Source organism: Trachurus trachurus (genome assembly GCF_905171665.1).
Source record: "Trachurus trachurus genome assembly, chromosome: 21".
NCBI lineage: Eukaryota > Metazoa > Chordata > Actinopteri > Carangiformes > Carangidae > Trachurus > Trachurus trachurus.
Window position 1 is genome coordinate 18,659,581 of NC_139899.1, and position 24,598 is coordinate 18,684,178.

The following is a 24,598-nucleotide window of genomic DNA, read 5'->3' on the forward strand; positions in this document are numbered from 1 at the left end:
ATGCAGCAGAGCAAGAAATATTATATTATTTTATATTGCACACATAATTATTCTTTGTCAAAACCTGGAACCTGCAGTACTCGCACATTGTGAAGGTTCTTGTAGCTCCTTTCTGCAGCAACAAAAGGCAACTGGTATAGGAATAGCGCTCCCTATGACCTGTAAAGAGACTTTGATTTAATCATCAATGCGCCCCTTTAATTATTGACATTTTGCATTATAGCATATTATGTAATTTGTTGGAGTTCAGACATTTAACCTGGAAAGTTAAGGATAGCGGTTTAGTTCAATCATCACACCACAGTGCTAAATTAAGTTTGTCTCGGTTTCCCGGTGTCACAGTTGACGATTTGTTTTGTAACTCCCACAGGGAAACACAGAAAAAGAAAGTAGAAAAAAAAACACTTTTCCTCTCCTTTCATACAACTTCCTCTGTGCCAGCCAACCATGGTGCCAAACAAAGGTTGAGTCAGACAATATGGAAAAATTATCCATCAGCAGTAAAATGCATGAGGCAATCTAAAGAGCATGAAATGATCTGTTTCAAACAAAAAAAGCTGCTGTTTCTTCATGTTTTTCACTGCTTGTTATGAGACGCCACCGAGAAACACGAGAACACACTCTCAAATAACGCACCCTCGACAAAGAATAATCACAGCATCTATTTAACAGGTAGATTTCCTCAGAGGGGATAAAGTAATATATAATTGATGGCTTGCAGTGGGAAAAAAATCTTTCATCTTCCTCTTTCTATTCAAAATTCAGCGCGCTGCGGTGTTCAGTGCCTTGGACCGTCCTTCTTAATCACTCTTTAATTACTCCTCGCTGGAGCATGCACACCAGTGGTGGTTTGTAATCCTGAAACACTGAAATCATAAGAACCTTTGAACATTAATCTTTCACCACATGGGTAAAAAATAAAAGTCCTTCTGCACAGAGCTACTGTGGATATACTGTAGGTCTGAAGGACACGAGAAGAAAGGGACATTGAATAATGTAGCTTGAATTGCCTTGAGGGTCAGTGATGTGATAGACTATCACATGGACATCATAAGAATAAGATGCATGACAGAGGGTACAACCAAAATGTGTACATGACAAATCTGTTCCTTTGTTTTTTACTGTCGGTCAGCACAAACAAAAACACATGTTTTATACATTAAAACAGTAATACCAATCCAAGGAAGCTTTTCAAGTGGAACCTCAGGTGTATTTTTATATCCTGGCTTCAGATATTTGTTGCAGAATTTGACCAGAGGTTTAAATTTGTAATCAAGGTTTCACTTGCTGAATTTGTGGAAAGAAAAACACATTTTAACATTGGTAAATCTGTTGTTATCTTCAGAAACATAGAAGCGATGTGAATATGAAATCATACTGGCGAAGAAGAAGAATCTTGTCAGTAAAAATTGGTGCAACATGCACAGTACAAACAACACTAAATGTGAGTCCATTGTGAATGATGCTTATGAATCCAACACAGTTATTTTGTTGAATTTTGGTTATAAAGGACTTTCTGTAATGTTGGTTGCTGTTGCAGCTCTGTGAATAGGGATAAACAGGATCAGACATGTAAATGTGGATCCATTCATGAGCCACGTTATATTATTATTTATTTGAGTTAAATCACCATTTGAATGAAACAGAGGTACATTGTAACTGGATTTAATTAAATTGGTGCTCTTAGATTAAAGACACTTTAATCTAAAATGACTAACAATTGCATCATAATTCCCAGATGAGAGCATATATTTATTAGCTTAATAAGAATTTCAACTCAATTTCCAAGTAGTTTTAAGTGTTGTCAAAGAGAAGCAAACGGATTGTAGGTGTTTCTTTTTTTGGGGGGAACTTGTTGCAAACAATTTCACTTCACACAACAATATTATTTATGTGACCCTTTTAGGTGGTTTTGAAGTTCTTCTGCCCCCTAGTGGCCAAAATACAACACAGTAAAGGTTCAACTAGCCTTTGATTTCAGGCAGCACTGATTGAAGTAGCTGGTTAAACCAACTTCACTAGTGGTTATTTTAACTACAGAAAAATAAATATTATAAGAATTGTTGCTGTATCATTTGGTTCATTAACCTGTTATTATTGTCATAAATAGGCTACAATGGATCTTTTTCTTTTTTTTCGAAGAAAATATGGAAAGGACTTGTTGTTGTAAACACTAAAACACACACCAAAAAAAAAACGAAAAAAAAAGAATAGAAAAACAGTTAGTGATAGATAATATATATTTATTTTTCGAGAGACAATTGTTACACACACACTTTCCTCGGTTCCACCTCCTCCTCTACTCTCCCGTAAACGTCCTCGGCGGAGTCCAGACGTTTTCATTGGCTGCGGCGGAGAGAGAGGAAAAGAAGGAGGAGGAGAAGAGGAAAGAGGAGGAGGAGGAGGAGGAGGAGAGGCCGACGGACTGGCAAAGAATTCCTCAGCGCTCCCCCAAATTTCTTGAAATCACGGACCTCCGGCTCGACTCCGACAAACACCGAGACCAGCTCCCTCCCTCCCTCCGAGCTCATTTTCGACCGGAGCAGCTTCTTCTCCTCTCAAAGAAAAAAACGGTAACGTACAACAATGGAAAGTAGGATTATTTCCCCCCTCTTTAACACAAGTTTCTCAACCCCCAATCAAAGGAACTGCTGTGTAAATACGGACGGAGGGTTGCTCTGTCTCTCTTCTGCTAAACATTACTTTCTCCCTCTCTCCTTTTCTTTTGTGTCCAGATGTTGCGAAGTGTAGCTGTGCTGCTGCTGCTTTCCGCGGCTCTCTGCAACGCCGAGGTAAGTTTTTGTTTCATTTTTTTTTTAACTCTGAAACTTAACATAATTTTCGTTATGAGGTTTTTGAAACTGGCACCAAACGTTACCTCACAAAGCCGGAGTCCCGTTAACACACAGCAGCTTTTGTTCCCAAAGCTACAGCAGCTGAGAACATCTGGAGCCAGTCAGTCTATTATCAGACACGGTGCTGTGGTGAAAACCAGCCATTTCCAATATCCCTGTGCTCAGTCTGTTATAATTATCCTATTTATCTGCTTAAGGGAGATTCAATTAAGCTGCTTATTGTTGAGACTCTTCCCAATTAAGAGCTTCATTATGGAAGCAGTTCATTTTGGCATCCTCATTTCTTAAAAACCACGTAGCACATACAAGACAGTTGAATGTGTATATATGACATCAAACACTAACATCTTTGCATCCAGCTGGACCACACACAAACACTAACACAAATACAGGTCCACTCCTGTTCATCTCAGTTTATCTTTGGTGGAGTTGTGAAGTTTACAGCACGACAAAAAGCTGCCGCAAGAGTGACACTTTAGTGACAGGCAGCTGTGAAAAGAAAATACAGGAGGGGAGGGAGGGGTGGGGGGCAAAGTGTTTGTGTCATCAATATTGAAGAAGGAATCATCAGGTGACAAAACGCCCTCCGGCCAACCGGCAGCTGCTCTAATGGTGTACGAAACAGTGTGTTTGGGTGGTCAGTCAGGGAACATGTGTGTGTGTGTCTGCGCGCTCAGGGGTGGCGAGTGTGCTCAAGGGTTGAGAGAATACTCACCTTATGGGTCTCACACCAGCGCGCTAAGTAGCCTAGCCTCTGAGTAAACACAGAGATAATGTGCTGTTAGTGTATCTTGGGTTTCACACAAGAGCGACCAAAAAAAACAGAATAAATCAAGCTCCAGCACAGGAACAATTCAGTTCATGTTGAGAAATGTTTTTCCAAGACTCAGATGAGAAGATAGACTGAGCTTAGTTTAGCATTAGGGGCTGGAAATAGAAGGTTCAAATTAACAATAGAGACATCAGAGTGGCATGTGTTGCCTCATCTAGCCCCTGGTTAGAAAAAGGGATGACGTGTATCTCCTCAAACGTGAAACTGCTCCTTTAAGAGACAGAAACACACATAAAACACAGCAGGTGGTGTTTGATGGTCTCAACCTCACTGGACACAGCTGTTGAACACCTGGCTTTGTGTTGACTCCTCTGTTGACCTGCACAACACTTACAGACAGAGGAAATCAACACCGAACCGTCTTCCTTTTGCATTTTTTTCCTCTTGAGTAGTTGTAATTAGAGGAAAGATTTTTTTTTTCCTTTTTTCTTTTTCAAATGCTTATTGCCACGGCAGCCATGGTCTATCTTTACAGCCCCGTGCAGACGACCATTAGAGTCTGATCTGCCACTACATCACTCGCTTGCAGCCTGGCATGCAAGCTCATCCCCAGCTGACCTCCTTCTACTTGTTTTTTTACTTTTGTCGGCTGGTAAATGTGCTGTTGTGTGTGTAGGTCTTCATGGGATTTGCAGCTGTAATGCGTGAGCAATGCCATGGCGAGGGCAGAGCACACAGCTGAGAGTGTTGAACGTTACCCATGAAGTTAATAGGAAGGTATTAGAAAGGCATCTATTCTCCGAAGGTAATTACCCTGATAATATATGGCCTGTTGACTGGCCGTGGGAAGGGCCTGAGCTGGCATACCACTGTGCTGTCAGAAGGAGGTCAACAAGTTGGAGCAAAACCCCCTCGCAAGGAGTGGATCCGGTGAGGCATCAGGGTTGTGTTTAGGCGACTGGATGTGTTAAAGTGTGACTGTATACACAACATAAAAGAGGTCGATGAAAACAGGATTCTTTGCGTGTGACTCGATGTTTTTTTGTTTCCTGTTTTCCATGAGTGTTAGGCTATTAAAATCTGGACCCTAACTCCTGATTTATTATGAAGGAGAATGTCTGCGTGCCTCCTGAGGTGAGAAATTGCAGCGTTTGAAGATAAGCAGCTCAGAGATGTAGCGTGGCGAGGGGGGAAGTGGATGGTGGAGAGGGGGGGAGTTGCTGAGGTCGAGGCTCCATGTGGAAAACTCTTGTGTTCACGCATGCAGGCGGCCTGGAGGGAGCGTGATATGCATCTTGTTGAATAAAATGTTGATGTTTTTTGTTTTTTTTCTTTTTCTCAAACGCACCGGAAGCTTGATATGCAAAGGAGGTCGAGATGCAGGCGTAGTGAAAGTCATAGGAGTTTGCATCCTCGGGGGACATGTGCACACACACACACACTTGCATATAAACAGGGAGAGAGAAGAGTGTTTATTCCTGTGTTTTTATGGCGTGCAGTGTTTATAGTGCATCATCCGCGGCGACCGGGGGTGGAACGACACCGCGGTTAGTTCTACTATCTGCAGACGTCAAGAGGAGGCCACCAGGGCAACCAGGCCCTGCACCCTCTTTACTCAGCCAGCAATAATAGTGGGAGAGGATAAAGAAGAAGATGAGGACGATTCCCTCGTCGAGACCTTGGATCTGGAGCACGGGCTCTGATTGAGCCACAGCCACTCTGGCTCCCCCACATCCATATTGCCATGTTGATGCCTGTTCTCTCTCACTCAATGTGGGCTAAAAATATCTGCCCAGGTGGAGGGAACATGAGCATGAAGGGACGCTGTGTCCTCTGTCTGTATCAGCCTGCTCTAATTACTGTGGCTCAACATCCAGTCATGGATCCTGCGCACGTATTGTAGAGGGAGGTGAAACAGAGTGATGTAAAACAGAGAGGAGATGGAGCCACAGTCATGCAGTTACAGCAGGGGGGGGGGGGACTCGGGGTTTAGGTAAGACTTGGCTGTGTAGTGAGGGGGTAGAGAGAAAAAGGAGAAAGAGGAGGAGGTGGTGGTGGGGGGGGGGGGGGGGTGTACTGTGTTTCATGTCCCTGCAGTGTGTTTTCTTCACTCTTGGCTTGGCTTAAAAGGAGTCCTCATTTAGCTTACCAGCTGTACTGGTATCTTATCATTAACGGCACTCTGCACTTGAAGGCACCACACATAAATTAACTACACACTCACACAGAGAAAATGACAAAGAGCAGCACTAAAGTCTACTCACAGATAACATAGTAACATGCACAGTAGTAGTTAGCAGGTTAACATCATATAGGCGCTTAGATGAGTTCACTCAGGAAGAGGACACCTGCTGATAGTTGGTTATAAAGGTCCACTCTTCCTTCTTGTTTCCCTCTAGTCTGCTTCACTGTCAGAGGCTTCACCTCAACACAAAGGTGACTTTACTTTAGTCCACAGTGACCCGGACGTGTCACTGAGTTTTGTGATAAAGTAAACTGATAAGAAAACTTTATACCAGCCGTTTACTTCCACCAGAGATCATCCTTTGTCCAGCTGCCTGTGGAGGGGAGGATGCACCTGGAGATCAGGTCCAGCAGTGAAACGCTCTTTGTTTTGGAAGTTTAAAAAAAAAGGAGGGGGGGGGGGATTCCTGTGAGATGAGTAACTGGCAACATCTGAGCTCTGATTGGTCATTAAAAAGGAGTTAATTTACAGTTTTAAGTTGTTTTCAATCAGCGATGTTGTGGCTGAAAATTAATTGATCAGTCAGTTGACAGAAAAATTATCTGCAGTTTTTTCTTTTTTTCTTTTCACGCTCCAGTGCCAAACACGTGCTTGTTTTTGTTTGTCCTTGTGGACGCTGAACGGTGAGCCTGTGTGTTGTTCCCCGTGAAAAACATCAGCCATTGTGTGTCTGAGTTCAGCAGTGGTCACGACTCGCATTAGGAAAAACAAGTTAAACGCACGTCCTCAACTTGACTCCGTTTAATTTGATGAACATCGAGCGAAACAGCCACAACTGCTTCGCCGTTAAACAAGATGAATTCCTGACCTTTAGGAGCGGTAATAAAACAATCTAAGTGTAAAGGTCAACTTACTAACAATGCTATACTTTCAGCTACATATTAAAGTCTTCATTAAGCAAATGTCACTGTGCGACTGTGATTATTCTAGTAATCAAGGATGAGCAGTTTTTGGGTACAATAGACACTGAATTTCAGATATGTGTTTTCAAATATCAATAAATCCTTTTGTTTTTAAATCTCAAAAAATATTTAAAAAGTTGACTTTATAATCTCCCACTACCAGAATGCTTGTTCTAGCTGAACAAAAAAAATATTGAATTCAGTGTCATACATGACAAAGGAAAGCAAACCTAATTCAAGATGGATGATTCACTGACTAATCTTCCCGGCTCTAATTGAATCCTGACTAGTTTCGGTTTCTCTGTGAACTGCGAGGAAAAAATATAAAAATGATGTCGTTTTCCAGTCAGAGCTTATTAGACCTGGTCTGTGTCCCAGAGGAAGGTGTGTGGGTGTATCATCACAGTCCTGTCTGAGGCGATATACACAGACAAAATGTGCTTGTTCGCGGTTGGAGCAGATTTCAAGTGGCTGCAGGTCTTAATCACATCCCGTAGACTGTTCGTTGGCCCTTTCCTTCTACAAACATGCTCTTAGCCATTAGCCCCAATACTGGCCTCAGAGAGGGAACAGAGAGGAGGGCAGGGAATACACTCATTCCCCTGGCCTGAGCTTAGCATGGGCTCTCCTCCCACCCTCTTTCCCTCCCTTTCTCTTCCTCCCTCCTTTCCTCTCTGGCAGTGGAAATATGCCCAGAACAGATCAGGGGTGGGAGACAGGGGGAGAGCAAAAAAAAAAGTGAGACAGTTATAGCAAAGGGAATACGAGTGGTGGCAAACGGCAAGGTTATTGGGTTAAGAAATGGAGAGATACATGGAAGTTGAAGAAGGTGACAACATGTGCACTTTATATAGGGAAGGACAGGAAGAGAGGGAATGTAGAACAGAAAACTGGATGGATGGAGGAGGGACGAATCTTCCATGCAATTGATGTGGGCTAGGTGACAAGGGACAGTTATGTCCCAGCAGTGTCACCACAGGGTGAACAGTGGAGGGGAGGTCTGGGGGGGGGGGCCTGCATAGCATTTTATGTTCTCTGGTGACGTTTTAACTGCTAGCAGATGTGGCTCTGCTCAGCCCATGACTTGTTTCCTGCTTTTCTTTCAGCCTCTCTCTCTCTCATACTTTCTCTGCGTTTTCCTCTCTCACTTTCTCCCTCTTCCGTCCTTTCTGTCCTTCTGGTTTCCCCTCCTCCTCGTCGCCTGTTTCAGGGTGTAGTTGCCATATTTCAGCTCTTGAACGACGGGGGCCGGTGGGTGTAAAACAAGAGGCTGCGGACCGGGGGTGACATCATCCCGTCCGTTGGTGCATTCCTTTTACAGTGAATAAGAAACAGGGAGAAGAATGGCGAACAGGCAGATCAGCGTACACTGGTCATTACCCAAGGTCCTTTGTTTCCTGACGGTTTAATCTCAGACTTGGCCCCCACTGAGAGTGTTCGAGACCACCCGGAGAGCTTTTACAAAGCGCAAGTAACTTTTTATAAAACACTCAAATTAGTCTTGCACTGGTCTCATTACTCCAAGGACATCCTGCCAGTTCCACTGTCAACTCGCTGTCACATAAATCCATGAAACACTAACCAGGCGTTTCATCTCGGAGGAAACATGTCGGTAGATTGTGTCATTTCGGGGGCTGAATGTGTGTTTTTCTGCGGAGAACTTTACTGTATGTCTGATGTCTCAAGAGGCAGTCGTCGAGCACGGAGGAAATTAAAGTGAACCTGATTTGGTATGTATGAAGATACAGTCAAACAGATTCAGGAGGAAGAAAAGGCTCGAGAGTTTGAGAATGGAGGGACTTGAATTATTGAGGGCAAACGCTACAGCTTTCTGTAATGACTCAAAATCTGAGCCGACGACTGTCTGTGATGTTTCTCCCCTGTGCGCTGGATTTAGCCACAAGCTCACATTAATTCCATAAAGGAAGAAACTGGATTATAGTTAAGTTATAGTGTGTTGGAATAAGAGTGGTTCTCGTTTCTCTCTGGCATGTGCTCCACATCCCTTCTGCCGAGGCCTGGTTAGAGAGGAGAAGTGAGAGACAGGCGAGGGAGATGAGCTGTTCACTCAGCGTTGTCCTCGCCCTCTCTTCGCTCCTGGCTTGGATCCACATCTCATGATCGTGAAGAGTGTCAGACAATCTAGAGTTGGAGCGACAACACGGCGGAGAAGGAAGCAAAAAGGGGAAAAAAACGAGAATTGCTTGGGGAAGGGTGGAGAAGAGAGCACAGGGGCACCTCTCTGACCTAGATACTGAGGAGATTTTGGCTCAAGACAAGCTCTGTCGAACCCCAGCTGAGGCGCAACATGGCTGAGGAATGCACCCCCTCCCTCCCCCAAATCCGACCTCCTCATTCCCCTGATTCCTGTCTCTTCACTTTTTGTTTAGCTTCCATTATTTTACCCCGCTGTCATTAAAACACGCTTGTGAAACACTAGGTTGCACCTTAAGGTTGTGAGGGCAAGTTGCCGTGCTGTGCGCGCATTTGTGTGTCCATCTGTCAGCCTGAGGGTGGAGAGTTGTGGAGCTGTAGAGTCATTGTAGGGGGAGGAAAACAATCTCAGTGCTGTTCTGTTTTTAGTGGTATGGTATGATTTTACACTGAATGTGACTATGTATGTGTAATATGTATGTATGTAATGTAAAACATAAATGTTCCTCTTAGTAGAAGTAGATATTAGGCAACAGCAAGCAGCTTATCTTAGCATAAGCACTGGAAACAGTTAGCCTGGCTTTGTCTAAAGCAGGGGTTTTCCATTAGTGGTCCTCAGCCTCCTGGTGGTACATGAACACATTGCACGTGGGCCCCATACATTCAATAGTGTTATTTTACAGTGTGGATCACACACTTCATGTCTTATTTACCGTGAATAATCTGATTCATGCAAATGTATGCCAGTCCAGTCCATCCTTGGCTGCACTTTGCTGTTGTTGGTATGCATGTACTGACCAACATCTAAGAACAGGTACTACTTGATCTTACAGATGGCAAGTTAAAGTGTCCTTCCACTCACAGTGGTGGTCCTTCTAAAGCAACAAACCCCTCCTCCCAAGGTATAAAACTATTATACAGACCAAATGCTAAACATATATTTTAATGTTAACATCCCAACAGCTGTAAGGAAAATCCACTATTGAGTATTTTCACTCTGTTTAAAGTATAAAATTGCAGTTGAAGTTGTGACTGACAAGTGAAAAATCTCTAAATGGAGACACATTGATGCCTTCAGGCCGCAGGTGGGAGCTTTGATGCTTGCCTCGTCTCGGCTGCTTCATCTGCTCTTGCTAACATCATCTTTATAACTCCCTAATAAGTTCTGAAATATAATTTCTTTGATGAATAACAGTGAGTTTTCTGGGTGTGCGCTGCCAAAGCTTTCATAATATGCTTTTTGTTGTTCTCAATGCAAAAGTCATTATTTGGCAGTGTTTTTCTAGTCATAACAAATTAAAACACCATTAACAGCTCTCAGTCGAATCATTATTGTTTTATTCAGATTTATTGGATTTTGCTGTGACGAATCTGAGGAAGAAGCATCTTTGAGATTAAAACTCAGAGCCTTTTTTCTTGGGTGGCATAAATTGTAAATGTACACTAGCACAAAGAATGGATGGAAACATCATTACTTCCATCTCCTTTCACCCTCCTGGGATATATTATAATATTTCAACTTGACAAATATCACAATATTTTATTCATGGAAACACACAGCAGCCTTACTGTACCTTAGGGGGGAAGAAAAAAATGTTCAGTCAAATGTCTGTCACTTTTACAGTGAGGTGCTAGACACATCTAATAAAGCAGACACCACAACCTATAAATACTGACTTACTGAAGCCTATCACCTTAAGTGTTTCATAGAAATGTCAAAGCAGCTCAACCTGGGCCGCCTCTCACCTTTTTCGAATGCGGCACAATTAAGCAACACCGGAAAATACAGCCTCCACACACTGAGCACAATGCTGAATCAACACCTCCTTACCACAGACTGAAGAAAAGCTCAATATGAGAAGGATTTGCTGCAGGGTTCTCGTATTGGATCGCGTGAAATGAACGCTCGTTTTGCTAGATAAGCTAATCAGGCTGATTAAAGTGGTTGTGACTGCTACAGAAATTCATATTGCCTTAAAACTCATTAGCGAAAAAAGGTTAAATTCAGTGTTTAAATGCACTTAAGCGGCTTCCAATCCGTGTTTTCTATGCTAATGAGGGGCATGATGCATTGTGCGAATGGCTATAAAATGACATGCACAGCAAAGAGAAGCATCGATTGGTCTGCAAGATCGATGGAGTGTCTCCAGGATGGACTCACACACACATGCACAAAACACAAAACATGCACATGTAAGCAGACAGGCCCCATTAGTCAACCTGCTTTGTGTGTGTGTGAGAGAGAGAGAGAGCCAGAGAGCGAGAGAGAAAGACAGACAGAGGGAGAGTAATGGCACAGAGGTCCGGAAACACACTCAATAGGTGTTCTAATGTGTTTTTTTATGAAGTGTTACTGTAGTGTGTGGTCAGATGCTTTTTGCTGTTTTATAAAATGAAGCAAGAACAGGATTTAGTCTGCCTCAGCAGCATAGAAGCTATTCAACATGTGGCAGGGGAGAAATCGACTTGCACACACAGCTCCTCTTCACCGTTCACCTGTTTCTCACTTCCAGTAATGATCAGTACCCCCCCACCCCCACCCCCCGTTACGTTCCTCCTCTCACTCATCTCGACTTCCACCTGGCTCTGCAAAGCTGCATGGTCTCGGTTCACCAGCGCATCTCTTGCAGCGCAGCCGTAAAAGGGCATGGCACTGAGAATAAGACGACAAGACAGACGGAGAGAATTACAGCAGAGCAGAAATTAAAGGACACCAGACTTGAATCATAAAGGCACCAGGCAGAAATACACAGACATTGTAGAATGATGCACTGTTGCGAGGAAAAATAACTCAAGTCTTTAAACCTGTAAATAATTTGAAACTTCTGAGAAAAATGATTGAAATTGGAAGAAAAAAATGGGGAAAAGAGCCAGAGTTGAGGAAAATGAGCTGTGAAAATGTGTGTATATACAATCAGTAATATAGCTGGAGGCGGCGTTTGGTATAAAAGGCTCTGTTTAATCTGTGTGGATTCACCAGTCACTTATCAGAACTGTGGCTTCAGTGAGCGAAGCAAAATAAAGCTGAATTTCTCGGCTGCAACGAGGAGCTGACGCCATTCATGCAAGACACCCGCTATGATTGCGTTTGTTTTTGTTTGTGCTGCTGAGGTTGCACATTTTTTCGCCCCTTCAACATCTGCCACTGTTGGTGACTGATGATTGAAGACTAGTAGTGTTTCTCCACACATGTGTATACTCTTCTCAGTCAGGGCTACCTAGACAGGTCCTGGTATAGTTTCGAAAGCAAGACTTTTACCTGAAGCGAAGCTAACCCGCTGCTGACCTCAGCTTCCTGTTTAGCATACACAGAGCTGAGGATAGTATTGATCCTGTCATCTGAGTCTCACAAAGGAAACCTCTCAAAATGTCAAAGAGCTTTTATTTTATTACTGTTTGTTTTCATCTTACGCTATAAGATAAATCCAGCAGAGTGAGGCACGGATACATATGATCCAAAACCACGATGATGTCACATACGTACATAAGAATACGTAAGAAAAACAAGCTTTCTATATATTGTGTCTACAGTAGCCTATATGTTATTATGAAGCATGACCAAAAAACATCTTAATGTTCACAGTGATGGTGCATGTAGTGGTGCGTGTCTGCCCACTCACGTTCATGGTAACAATAAAGGCCCCAGGCTAAACACAGACAGATATGATTTATGACCACATAAGGTGGATGGGCTGCTGCTGCAATATTTAGCTCAACGTCTTCACAGCATCTCCAGGGTGTCGGTTGGGTCACGTTACAGTGGCTCTCTCCATTGTTTTCTATAGCCTGTGTCAATCATAAAATCTCACACAACACACTCTGCTGTGATCTCATTACGGGACTCTGCTCCTTGGTTTGCCTCTTATGATTGACACATCTGTGATCCTGCCACAACAGGAGCCTGTACACGCTCTCACCATAGCAACAATCCACTTGAAACAGATAGATAGGACGAAAAAAAAAAGAGGGGAGGGGGCTCTGTATTCATTAGCTAAATGTCAGGGATCCTCTGCTGGTTCTAGTCAAAGAGAGATGGACAGACAGAGCTCTTCCACTGCACCATATCCATGTGAGGAGTCCATTCATTATTCATGTTCCCATTGGAGGTTTTTCTACAGGTTTCAGTCGCCCTCCAGCCCATGTGTGTCTAACAAACTGAATTGTCCAACATGCTCGAGGCCATAGGAATAGCTTTGAAGATTTTCCATGACCTCAACTTTGCAATCCAGTGTGTGTGCATGTGTGTGTGTATCTTAGACTCATGCATAGAAATGAACTGGACCCTACAATCCCTCTCCTCTTGCCAGTTTTAAGTTAAAGCTGCTACACTGAGATGCTTGCATGTGACTGCCCTCCCCATCCCCTCTCCATCCATCCATCCATCCATCTTGTTACATTCTCTTATAAGTGAGCTTATGAGAGTTCAGTCACGAGAATCCACCTTCATTTTAACCTACATACCAGACTCGGCGCTCACACACACACACAGGCAGAGGCCTGGAAGCCAACTCACGTGCAGTCCGACACAGAGGGCCAACTTTCTGTCTCGCTCTAACAGGAAACAGTGACTTAGGGAGGAGGAGGGGAGTCTGGAGAAACAGGGAGGAGAAAAGATTTCTCAGAGCATGGGAATGAACCCAGAGGAAAACACAGCTCAGACTCCAGATGTGGAAACACCCTGTACACACACACACACACACACACACACACATATACAGATGCAAGCTCAAATACACACAAACAAAAACACACAGATGGAGAAAGGAGGAGGTAATGAGGGTCATAAAACAGCTCTCTGAGCTCCGCTTGGCGTTTTGTGATTGGTTGGATTTCAGTTCCAGTGGACTCATTCTTTTTTTTTCTTTTTTTTGGCAAGTCCACTGTTGATCTTCCACAACAAACAAAGCAAAGATAAAGTGGCACAGGCATGGAAATGTAAACAAGAGAAAATGAGGTTGATTAAACAAACTAAAGAAGAAAGTGTAATTAAGACAGAGACACTAGACATGAAAGGACTGAAGATTTTTTAAATGTGAGATGTAATTTAGAAAGGGGCAATTATACAACGAGAGAATACTGTTTTTATCCTTAAAGTTTTTCTCCTCGGCAGCTTTGTCTCGTTAAAATGAAAAAGAAAAAAAAAACCTCGGCTCCACTATTTCAGTTCTTTTCAAAGTGGAGTGTGGTCAGCTGTCACTTCTAGAGCTGAGGCTGGTCGTCGTTGACATGGCAACCACCGGCAAACATGAGTGGATCTCCAGAGACCACGATAGAAAACACCAGACAGAGCAGGTAATAAAAAGCAGGGATATTTAGAGAGCACAGTCTTCTACAGTGGTTGTTTTAATAATAAATATGTTCAGATTTTTTTTTTTTTTTTTTTAAATCTACCACATACAGATAGTGATAGTCAATCTCACTGACTAGGAAACTGCATTTGTAATTATTGGAGCGTATTTGAGTTCTGCCCCCTCTATTTGAATAAGGGTGAGATGTGCAAAATTACAAGTGAGTAAGAATCATCACCACAGAGTTATTTATCATGGTGCTGGCTGTTGTGAAAATTCATGGTGTAGCACCACCCGGAGGTGAAAAGCCATTAAAGTTAGTGACGATCAGATATAAATTAGTTTGAGGTGAAAACGGTGTATTTTTCTTCAATAAAGGTGTATATCTGTGTAGGAACAGTGTTTATGGATGTGTTAGACAATGAAAGTGTTCAGGAATTATGAATAAAAACATTATTTCTTCTGAACAACTACCAAATCCTTCGCTAGTCGTCATACATTCTCTCTAAAGGATGATTTCTTTGAAATGCTGAAATACTTAAAAAACTCTTGCTGCCCAAACAAACACACAAAGACATCCAAACCAATAACCTCTTTTCGGAGTTAAATCCAGTGAGCTTTCAATTTGTATATCATCAAAGGAGAGAGTCTATAGTGTCTGTGCAGTGAGGAGGAAACTCTTTCTGCCTCTTTGTGTCGGTGACGGATTAAATCTGATTACACGTGGTTTTATGTGTGAGTGTGATTCGAAAAACCTGATGCAAGTTTGTGAATTGGTTTGTCTTACAGTAGTTGTGAAATGTGGTGTGTTTCAAACGGGCCTGTTATTAGTGCAACAGTGCCGCCCTGTGTGTGAAGTCAGTACATAGCAGTGGGCATTTCTAAAGCAGCGTCTGTGTGTTTTCTTTTCTTTCAGGAGCTGCAGAGCAAAAGTAAAGTGTGTGCCAATGTGTTCTGTGGAGCTGGCCGGGAGTGTGCCGTCACTGAGAAGGGGGAGCCCAGCTGTCTGTGTATAGAGGTGAGTACCAGGTGCACAGAGGACATAGTAAACCTCCTAGGGTTTTTTTTTTTTTTAATCTTATTGTTTTTAAATCAAAGTTTTTATAATTTCCCCTAGTAGTCACTTAATTCTCCTCTATCTCCCTTTTTCTCTCTCTGTCCAGGCCTGCAAGCCCCACAAGAGGTCAGTGTGTGGCAGCAATGGAAAGACCTACAGGAACCACTGTGAGCTCCACAGAGATGCCTGTCTGACTGGTTTGAAGATCCAGGTGGTCCATGATGGACACTGCCAAGGTAACAGCACCAGCACACAGAAGCACACAGCAACCTCACAACACAAGATAAATCTGTTGACAACACTTCCTCAACTCAATGAATGACTTAGTATCACACAATCTTCATCAGCAAATTAAACTTTATTGAGCTTTTATAGCTCATTTATCTTGCTAATAATATAATCAGATGATACGTTTCCAAGGCCACTCTTACAATCCCAGTAGATTACACCTTTAAGTGTGGTTAAGATGGTAATAATTTTATCATTAATGTTTAAAATAAAATGTTATCAAGGGCACTAAATAGTTCTGAAAGACGTAGATACTTTGTCGAGAATCTGCCAAATCTGGGCAGGGTGCAGGCCTCCTCCAGAAACCACATTCCTGTATTTTTACATGGATATTTTTTTTTTTTAAGTATATTTTTTTGACTTTTTTGCCTTTATTTGATAGTGATGACAGTAGAGATAGACAGGAAATGGGGAGGCAGAGAGAGGGGGAATGACACGCAGGAAAGGTCTGCCCGACGCGGGATTCGAACCGGGGACGCCTGCGGCGAGGACTGTAGCCTCTACATGGGGCGGCCGCTATACCCACTGCGCCACGCACCGCCCCCTTACATGGATATTTTAAACATGGCATGAGAGCCGTTTCCATGTGTATGCTGTTCAATTTATCCAGGCAGAGGTTGAAAATATTCTTTACCCTTTTATGGGCCCCTCTTCTATGTTTACGTCTTTTTTTATTGTGAGTCGGAAGTGGGCAGTAAAATAGTGTGATTCACTGAAGAAGCCACACAGACCCCAGTGTTGAATTGGTGTGTTATGTGGCTGTGTGGGTTATTGTTTTCTCAACTCTGATACCAGACCACATCCCACCTCTCGCTACCACTTTTTTTTTATTTTTTTTTTTTACTTTAATTCAGTTCTTTTTTGTATGTAACATAAAAGCATGACACTTGACCTGTGATGACTGAATTGTTTCTGGTATTAGAAACAAATAATGTTTAAATGCCACTGACCAAGAAACTATATTTACAGTATATTTCTCAAAGGTCAATAAGGTCAGCAGTGACATCACATCAGGGCCAAAGTATCAGAACCACACATCTCTATTCTCTATTTTATGTTATAAAGCATACATTTAATGCAGTTTGGAAGCTTTTATATTTTAGTCACATTTTGTTATGGCTTGGGTTATTTCAGCTTTTGCCAAAAACAAAACAGCAGATATTTTGTGTGTAATCTCCCAGCATCTCTCTGCTTTCAACTCTACTGGCTCTGAGCCATAACACACTCATTACAAGTGTTACACTGAGATTCTCACTAACTCTCATTTGTAAAAGGTGGAGAGGCAAGAAAAACTAAACTTTTTTTCCTCCTTTAAGTAGGATGACGTGTGTCTCACCTGACAATGCTCCAAGTGCTGATAGTAAAATTGAAGTCATATCTTAACTAGCCCATATTCATGGAACTGATATGTGAGGTGACCGGGTTGATAGGTAGCCATATAAGGCCAATCACATGTCGCTGCAAGGCTGCTTTTTTGACTCACACACACACTGGCCTGGACTTATCTATTAACACATCTAATATTAAACTCTTACCTAGACTGAACTTGTTCACACCTGTTGCACCCTTTATGTCCCCGCTGGGCTGAACATTGATCAGTGCTGTGGCAGAAAAGGTAGCCGAGGATAGTTATCTCAGACTGTCATCTTTTCAGACCTTTGGCCATGTGCTCAGACTCTGCCAAGTTTAGCTCCATTAATCTGAATCAAGTCAACATTGCTCAATTGATTTTGTTTAAATGTTGTGATCTTCCCTCTCTCTCTTTTTTTTTAAATAACCTTCAGAGAAGAAAACAGAGCAGGCCGCTGCCAGCCCAGGTGAGTTTGTGTATTTTTGTGCATGCATGCATTTATGACATATGAAACTATATTCTTATACTGTTACCAATTTAAGTGAGATAACACAAAGCTCCAAATAGTTCAGTTGAATAGTTTTTATCGGTGATGAGATTAATCAGGTCAATTCAGGGTTATTTTTTTTATTTGGTTCATAGTGCACACATGGGTTAAATCAATATCTTGTCTATTAAGACTTGGCTGCTATGTCTGCAATATCTATAATTTATGGTCTAATAGAAGGAGCGTAATCAACGTAATAATACTGATGTAATGCACAGGAGGACAGGGGTCAGTGCTGGAATTGCTTGCAAGATAGATTTTTCTTTCCATTGGATTATTCATTAATGCTCTTGACCTATGGAAATGTCCCCATCCCTGCAGTGGTATGTTATGCTGCTGACCGCAATGAGCTGAGGAGCCGTGTGATCCAGTGGCTGCAGACTGAGGTTGTCCCAGACGGCTGGTTTGCCAAGGGATCCAACTTCTCCGACATCCTGCATAGATACTTCAAGGTGGGTAGTTTTTCTGCAGAAACAAAAAGGATCCTGGTCTCTTTTAGTGCATCATTGCTCCAAATACTCTGTTTTTTCTAATGTGGGCCTTCATATAAAGATGAAAACCTGCTTTACAGATTACATTTTTCATGTAGTCTAACACCTTTTTTCTGCTTTAGTCAAATTTTAAAATGTTACAAAACCAGTGCAGGCTGTAATTAGAGTCAGTACTTGGGGTGCTCATGTCAAATTGAAATCACTTATCAGGACTACAGGGGTGATTGTCATGGCAACCAATGTGCTCCTACATATTTGTGTGGAAGTGACTGCTGGAATTTGCTGGCAGCATGGACTGACCTCTCCATAAGAAACTAAATGATTTATCTCAGAGAAACATTTGCAGAGCACCTGACACCAAGTGATTGAAATAAATGACCCATTGTTTGTGTATTGTGTAGTGTAATTGCATTAGTGTAAAAGCTCATAATCTCCCTGTTCATGTTTCTGCAGTCTTATGACAATGGTGACTCTCAGCTGGACTCCTCGGAGCTCCTCAAGTTCATCCAGCACAACGACTCAGTGGTGGAGATGCAGTCCTACGCAGACCAGGAGAGCAACAAGCTGCTCAGGTTGGTGTGTTTGTTTTGGATTTGCATTCTTACACAATTGTGCACAAGTGCAGCATGCTGAAAAAAACTGCTATTATTTGCCTGTTTTGTTTTGTTTTGTTTTGTCGGTATATACCTTTCCCTCCCACTATGTGAACGTTTTCTTCCATGGTTATGTTTGTACATACAAACCCTTATCTGTGTCCTGCGGTGCTATTTTAAGGCACACAGTGTAAGTCATTGAACCCTATCTGGGCCAGTGCAAACTTTACTGAAGGCCTCCTGTGGGAAGTCAACACAGGCATAAACACCTGTGCTCTCGAAAAATGGGACACTCTAAAATAAAAGATCATTTCTATAATTCTCACTGACTGTACAGAGCAGATATTCATTCTGTCCTTGCATGGCGTATGTGTATGTGCTTCGCAGGAGCCTGTGTGTCGATGCCCTCATTGAGCTTTCTGATGAGAACGCTGACTGGAAACTGAGCTTCAATGAGTTCCTCAACTGCCTGAAACCTGGCTTCAATCCACCAGAGAAGAGTGAGTTTAAACTGATTTTTCGCTTACTTTGTCATAATGCAGCACACCGCCAGTGGATATAAAATATGGATGCACTGACATAAGCCAAGTTGGACAGCTCTGGCAGTCAGTGAACTGCGGGTATGAGCCTCAAATCATCTGAATAGTTTGAGACACAGTCACAGTTTTTGCGGTCGCCACTTCAGTGTGCTCAGTCATCTGATGCTGACATATCTGGGATAAAGTTCACCGGATACAGGGGAATTGCTCCATTGCAGAAAAAACTGGTATAAACCACGGAGCTCTGCCCCCTGGAGCTTCACTAGATCCAAGGACACACGCACAAGCACAAATTTGGCTGACCTACTAGGGATTTTTTTTTTTTTTTTTCCTAATTTGGGTCGAGTGCTCTTTTACTATTCCTTAATTTGTTTTGTAGAAATCATGATTTGTAACTAATCCTGGAGGTTTTAAGAGAATGATGGACACATTCAACGATTTGGAAAAATACTCCCTCCAACACATGTGCTTCGCAGAAGTGTTGGAGGATTTAACTTTTTTTTTTTTATCAAAGCCAAAACTAGTCTGCAAGCAAGAACATGTTACTTTAAAAAGAAGATACCCGGTAAATGGAGTGGGTGACACGGTGGCACTGTGGGTAGCACTGATACCTCTTACCACTAAGGTTCTGGGATTGAGTCCCAGTCCTGAGGCCTTTCTGGGTGGAATCTGCATGTTCTCCCTGTACCAGTTCTCTCCCGGTTCTCCAGTTTCCTCCCACAGTCCACAGACATGCGCAGTAGGTGGATTGGTGAGTCTTGCTAGTAGGTGTGAATGTGAGGGTGTGTACGTTGTTCGTCTCTGTGTGTCAGCCCTGTGTTAGACTGGCACTGACCTGTCTAGGATGTACCCCACCCTCGCCCTGTGTCAGCTGGGATTGCCTCCAGCCCCCCACCCCCCCTCCCCTTCGTGACCCTGCACAGATAAGCGGTATAGACAATGGATGGGTGGATGGGCGGATGAATGGATGTGATGTGGCATTTAGAAATGCTGACAAACCAGGCAGGGTCATGGAACTTGATATAATTAACACTTCTTCTCTTATCATTCTGCTACAGTCTGTTATCTGTTATCTAGGCTGAGTAATTTGTTGTGTGTTTCGTCAGAATGTGCCCTGGAGGATGAGACATACGAGGACGGAGCAGAGACTCAGGTGGAGTGTAACCGCTGTGTCTGTGCATGTGGCAACTGGGTCTGCACGGCAATGACCTGCACTGGTGAGATAAAATACTGGAGAAGATCTTTATTCCTCTTTATACTTTAATCAACTCACACCTCACTGCCATTTTTGTCTAATTTTGTTATCTGTCCAGACAAAATGGCAGCCGTGGATGAGTCAGCAGATGCTGGGGCAGAGATGACGGAGGAGGAGTGGAACCTCCGCGTGGCTGAGCTCAACAAGCACCAGGTACGTCTTTGTAATGTGGAATTTTTTTTTTTTATTATTATGTTATCGGCCATATTAAAACTGAAATAATTAGAGCAGCTCCCCAAGGAAAAGCCTTTTCCCTACAGAAAAGAACAAATGACCTGGCCATCGTTAGAGGCTCCATCACTGCCCACTGCTCATAGGATTCCACTTGAATATAAGGCCCATAAAATATCAATGACAGGAGCCATGACCCGTGTGTCTGCTATTAGATTCCTGGAGGATATAACCTTGATTACTTGCAATATGTTTCTAGACAAAGAGCGTTTCAACCAAACTGCTCAGCCATCACAATAAAATTCACAGAGGAGCCACTAAGTGTAAATTTTTATGTGACTGTTTACTGCAGCTCAGTGAGCCAGGGAATCAGCCACTTTATGACTCCTGGCATGAAAAGTGAAACAACAAATCAAAAGCTGAGGAATAAAGAGATGTTTTCTCTAAATTATATCCATAAAAGTGGATGGCCATGGATATGAAATAGAAGGGTATTAGAAGAAGAAGAAAAAAAAGAGCCAGACGTGTATCAACATTTATTGCTCATGGTTTTGTAGAAGAGTGGGGTTTTTCAGCTGAAGATTTTGTGTGGATGATTCAGAATCATCACCTTATATAGACTGTCCCTAAGGGTGAATATAAAGTAACCTTCCATAATTTCAAAGGAAAATACGCCATGTGAAAAAAGTTGCATGGATCCTTTTGTGGCTCCAGGGTGAGCGGCACAAAGTCTGGTGAATTGATTCAAGTGATGTCATTAGAGTCAGTGTCAGCTGATGCTTAACACTATAGGTCAGGTCACTATAAGTCTTTTTTTTTATCTCTATTTGGGGCTAGCAGTGTGTCGCAAACAAATCCTGCATTAGCAGCTACGAATATAACACACCAGAACCAGACAGAAATGCTGGTGGTTGAGTTTCACTGAGGACAATGTACTGTAAGACCCAGATTTTGACAAGGAAGATGGATGCATTGACTAAAAAAACTAATATCTCTAGTTGTGCTACATACGTTTTCATACTGTGCATGATTAAATTCCAAAAAATTCCATTATCACATAGCCTGTTATAGGGTAGAACCATTAAATGCCCCAAAAGACTTGGTATAACTAAAATACCACCATTAAGAAACAAAAGAAATGACCAAGGAGCCCCGAGGAATAATGAAATACTTTCAATTCCAAAATTTACCGTCAGACGATGACCAGTCTTAAATGAAGGATGCATCGTCCGGGACACTGGTGCTTGAACTGGGACAATACACATTTGTCTTTGTGATGCAGTGGATTGTCAGGCTAGACAGTCGCTGCAGTCCTAGAAGCTCTCCAGACTGTCAACACAATGCTGCAGTCTCCGCTCTCGCACAATAGTTGTACAGTCTCTCCAGGCAAACAATGGAAACAGCAACCACTCACACAGAACCATTGCTACAGGCTCTTCTGAAGGTCTTGAACCTCCCCAGACAATAAAGATGTACAACCTCTCTAATTATCTAATACCATTCTAGAGCCTCTGTAGACAAGGAACAGAGCTCCAGAACCTCATAAAAATGAAGTTCTAGAACCTCTGTGTGACACCTGACCAGAAAATGAACGCAATTCTAGAATGTCTACATTCAGCGTGAGAAGTATGAGTGGATGCTTGTTATGTGTGTGTGTACATGAGGTTGACAAGGTAGAACTAGAGCTCTGGCTTGAGGCCATGGCTGAGTCAGCAAGGTCATGTACTCTGTCCTCCAGAAGGGCAGCTTATGATGCCACTGTAAACAATGCAGCTCTGTGGGTGCAAGTTTAATGTGATCAGCCCTGGAGACCTTGCTTTAGCGTACAATGTTGCTTTTGATGGATCACAAAAAAAAAATGTAGGTGCTTACGCAAGTGTGCACCCACATCATTGTTCATTCAGTATGTTCAAAGACACATTGGATCTAATTTTTCTCGCCTTTTCAATCACAGGAAACAGTTGAGAAGATGAAGGCCAGCACAAAGGAGGCCTAAATAAGGACACAACGAAGAAGAGGAGGCACGCCATCACCCTTCTTCTACACTTGATTTACCTTGCGGCCGTGTGTTGTTGTTAAACTGACTTTTTCATGTTTCTCTGCTATGTTAATTATTATACTTTTTTTTTTATATTGTTTCAGTGTTTGTGTTGATATTTGTTAGATTCAGGGGCTATCAAAGAGTATCATAGGATTCCCTTGTGTTCAGTACTGTCATGTTTGATTGTATTACTGTGCCCCTACACTAGCCCTGGGGCTATTTTTACTACAATCTTTATATTTTTACAGTTATTCTTAAACAAACTGTCAAGTTGTCACTGTTTTTGGAATGTGGAAGTCACTGTTTGAGAAGGTAGTGAGGTTAGGAACCGAACCTGGAGAGTCCACCTGTTGAAAGCAGGAAGCTGCTGGAGTACGGAGGAAGCTGAACACTTTGTCACCCGGTGCAGCATGTTTCTCAACACCCTCAAAGGTTTTATGGTCATGGGGTGGTTGAAGAAGCTGGGATAAGAGGGTAAAGCAATTAGTGATTTTGATTTCGTTGCCATTTTAACTGCTACAGTAGGCTACTACTTGACCAATGCACTTCTTCTTTCTCTCTAGCTTTTCCTAGGCTTTAGTTTATCACAGGCCTGAAATTTGTTTGTATCTTAGTGCTAAAGTAATCATTCTTTCTGCAAAAGCGTTTGCTTCTATGTACAGTATGTTATTGGCTTGAAATTGAGTTGAAATTCATCCTGTTACCATGTTATGCTCAGACAAGTCTCTCTGGTACTTTACTGGTCAATTTTTTTTCTATGTGTCGTACATTTCTGATCCTCCTTTCAGGGTTGAAGCAGCACAACTGGAACCTGGTGAGACCTGTTCTGAATATAGCATGGTGAAATCTAAAACCAAAGTCTTGATGACGTGTTTGAATGATGTACAAAATTCTCCAGGTAAAACATTACTCTGGACCCAGCAACAACACTATACCTGTGCTTTCAAAATCACTATAACAGCAGGACTAGCCTCACTGTCAACTAAAGTAGCTTAGACGCATCAATATCTGGGTGCATATAAAGCGCTTGTCTGCGTGTATGTGTGTGTGTGTGTGTGTGTGTGTGCATGATTGAACGCGTGCTGTTAAAGTGTGATGCTGAGAGTAGTTTGGTTTGTTAAATGTGTTTATTGGTTGAAATCCTTTGTCTAAATTGGGAGATTTGTCAATAAAAATCAGTGCCTTAGACCTGCAAACAGTACCTTTGCCTGCACAAAGGCTATCATGCCACTTGGCATAGCAAGAGTGAGTGTGCTTTGCTGAGGTTTAGCAGTAAACTAGTGCTTTGTGACTCTATCCCCGATAAATGGCTGTGTGAAAGTTGCATTACTAGGTTTCAAGCTAAACCTTTATATTCCACTAAAGGTGCAGAGACTGTAAGGAACATATGTATGCCAATAAAGCCCATACAACACCACGATACAGTTTTCTCACTTTGTTTGTGTTTGGGAGTTTGTGTGCTTGGAGAACAATAGATAATTGTCTTTCTTAGATGATCTTGGTCTGAATTATAAAGCATTTTATGAAGCTATTTGTATTGTTACTGTAAGCTCTCAGCTCAGCTGAACAGTGTCACCTGGCTGTACCCAGGCCTATTTTAATAAGACAGCTCATTTCCTCTCTTTTACCTTTAACTGTGAAGCAGCTTATACTTCACACTAATAGACTACTTAATCTAAATGATATAGCCTACTTTTAAACAGCTCATTACAAGTTATATCTTCTAGTTTTTACTGACGTTTTATTCCCTGTTATTTCTCTCATGTCTGTTATTTTGTAATTCAATTTTTTCTTTTTACTTTTGAGTGAATTACTTTAATTTCTAAATTATTGTGTAAAACGCAGGCTAATTATTGTTTGGAAAAGTGCTACATAAATCTTGCTGAAGGACCAGTGGCATAATGTACTCCAGGCTTATCAAAAAAGCAACACTAATGTTTAATTTAGCCGAGACTACATTGTCCATGTCATATATTAACAGTCATATATTATGTTCTGGGCATATGTCATATCTTGATTCTAATATTTCAATCTCCACATTAAGTTCCT

The 24,598-nt window shown here is 42.2% G+C and overlaps 1 protein-coding gene across 1 annotated transcript; it reads left to right on the forward strand.

Annotated features, from left to right (window-relative positions):
• Positions 1 to 2,389: 2,389 nt before the first annotated feature.
• LOC311004901 (follistatin-related protein 1-like) lies at positions 2,390 to 23,969 on the forward strand. Its single transcript, XM_083997103.1, has 11 exons — positions 2,390 to 2,573; positions 2,736 to 2,792; positions 15,133 to 15,234; positions 15,380 to 15,509; positions 17,346 to 17,378; positions 17,781 to 17,911; positions 18,404 to 18,522; positions 18,931 to 19,043; positions 20,189 to 20,299; positions 20,396 to 20,490; positions 22,463 to 23,969. The coding sequence occupies exons 2-11, from the start codon at positions 2,736 to 2,738 to the stop codon at positions 22,502 to 22,504; spliced, it is 933 nt and encodes a 310-aa protein (XP_083853229.1). The 5' UTR covers positions 2,390 to 2,573; the 3' UTR covers positions 22,505 to 23,969.
• The last annotated feature ends 629 nt before the right edge of the window (positions 23,970 to 24,598 follow it).

Excerpts from the sequence above, each read along its gene's own strand:
- LOC311004901 (XM_083997103.1), top strand. The coding sequence starts at position 2,736 with ATGTTGCGAAGTGTAGCTGTGCTGCTGCTGCTTTCCGCGGCTCTCTGC. Across the intron at positions 17,379-17,780 it reads GCAGGCCGCTGCCAGCCCAG|TGGTATGTTATGCTGCTGAC; the intron begins GTGAGTTTGTGT and ends CCATCCCTGCAG. Across the intron at positions 19,044-20,188 it reads CTTCAATCCACCAGAGAAGA|AATGTGCCCTGGAGGATGAG; the intron begins GTGAGTTTAAAC and ends GTGTTTCGTCAG.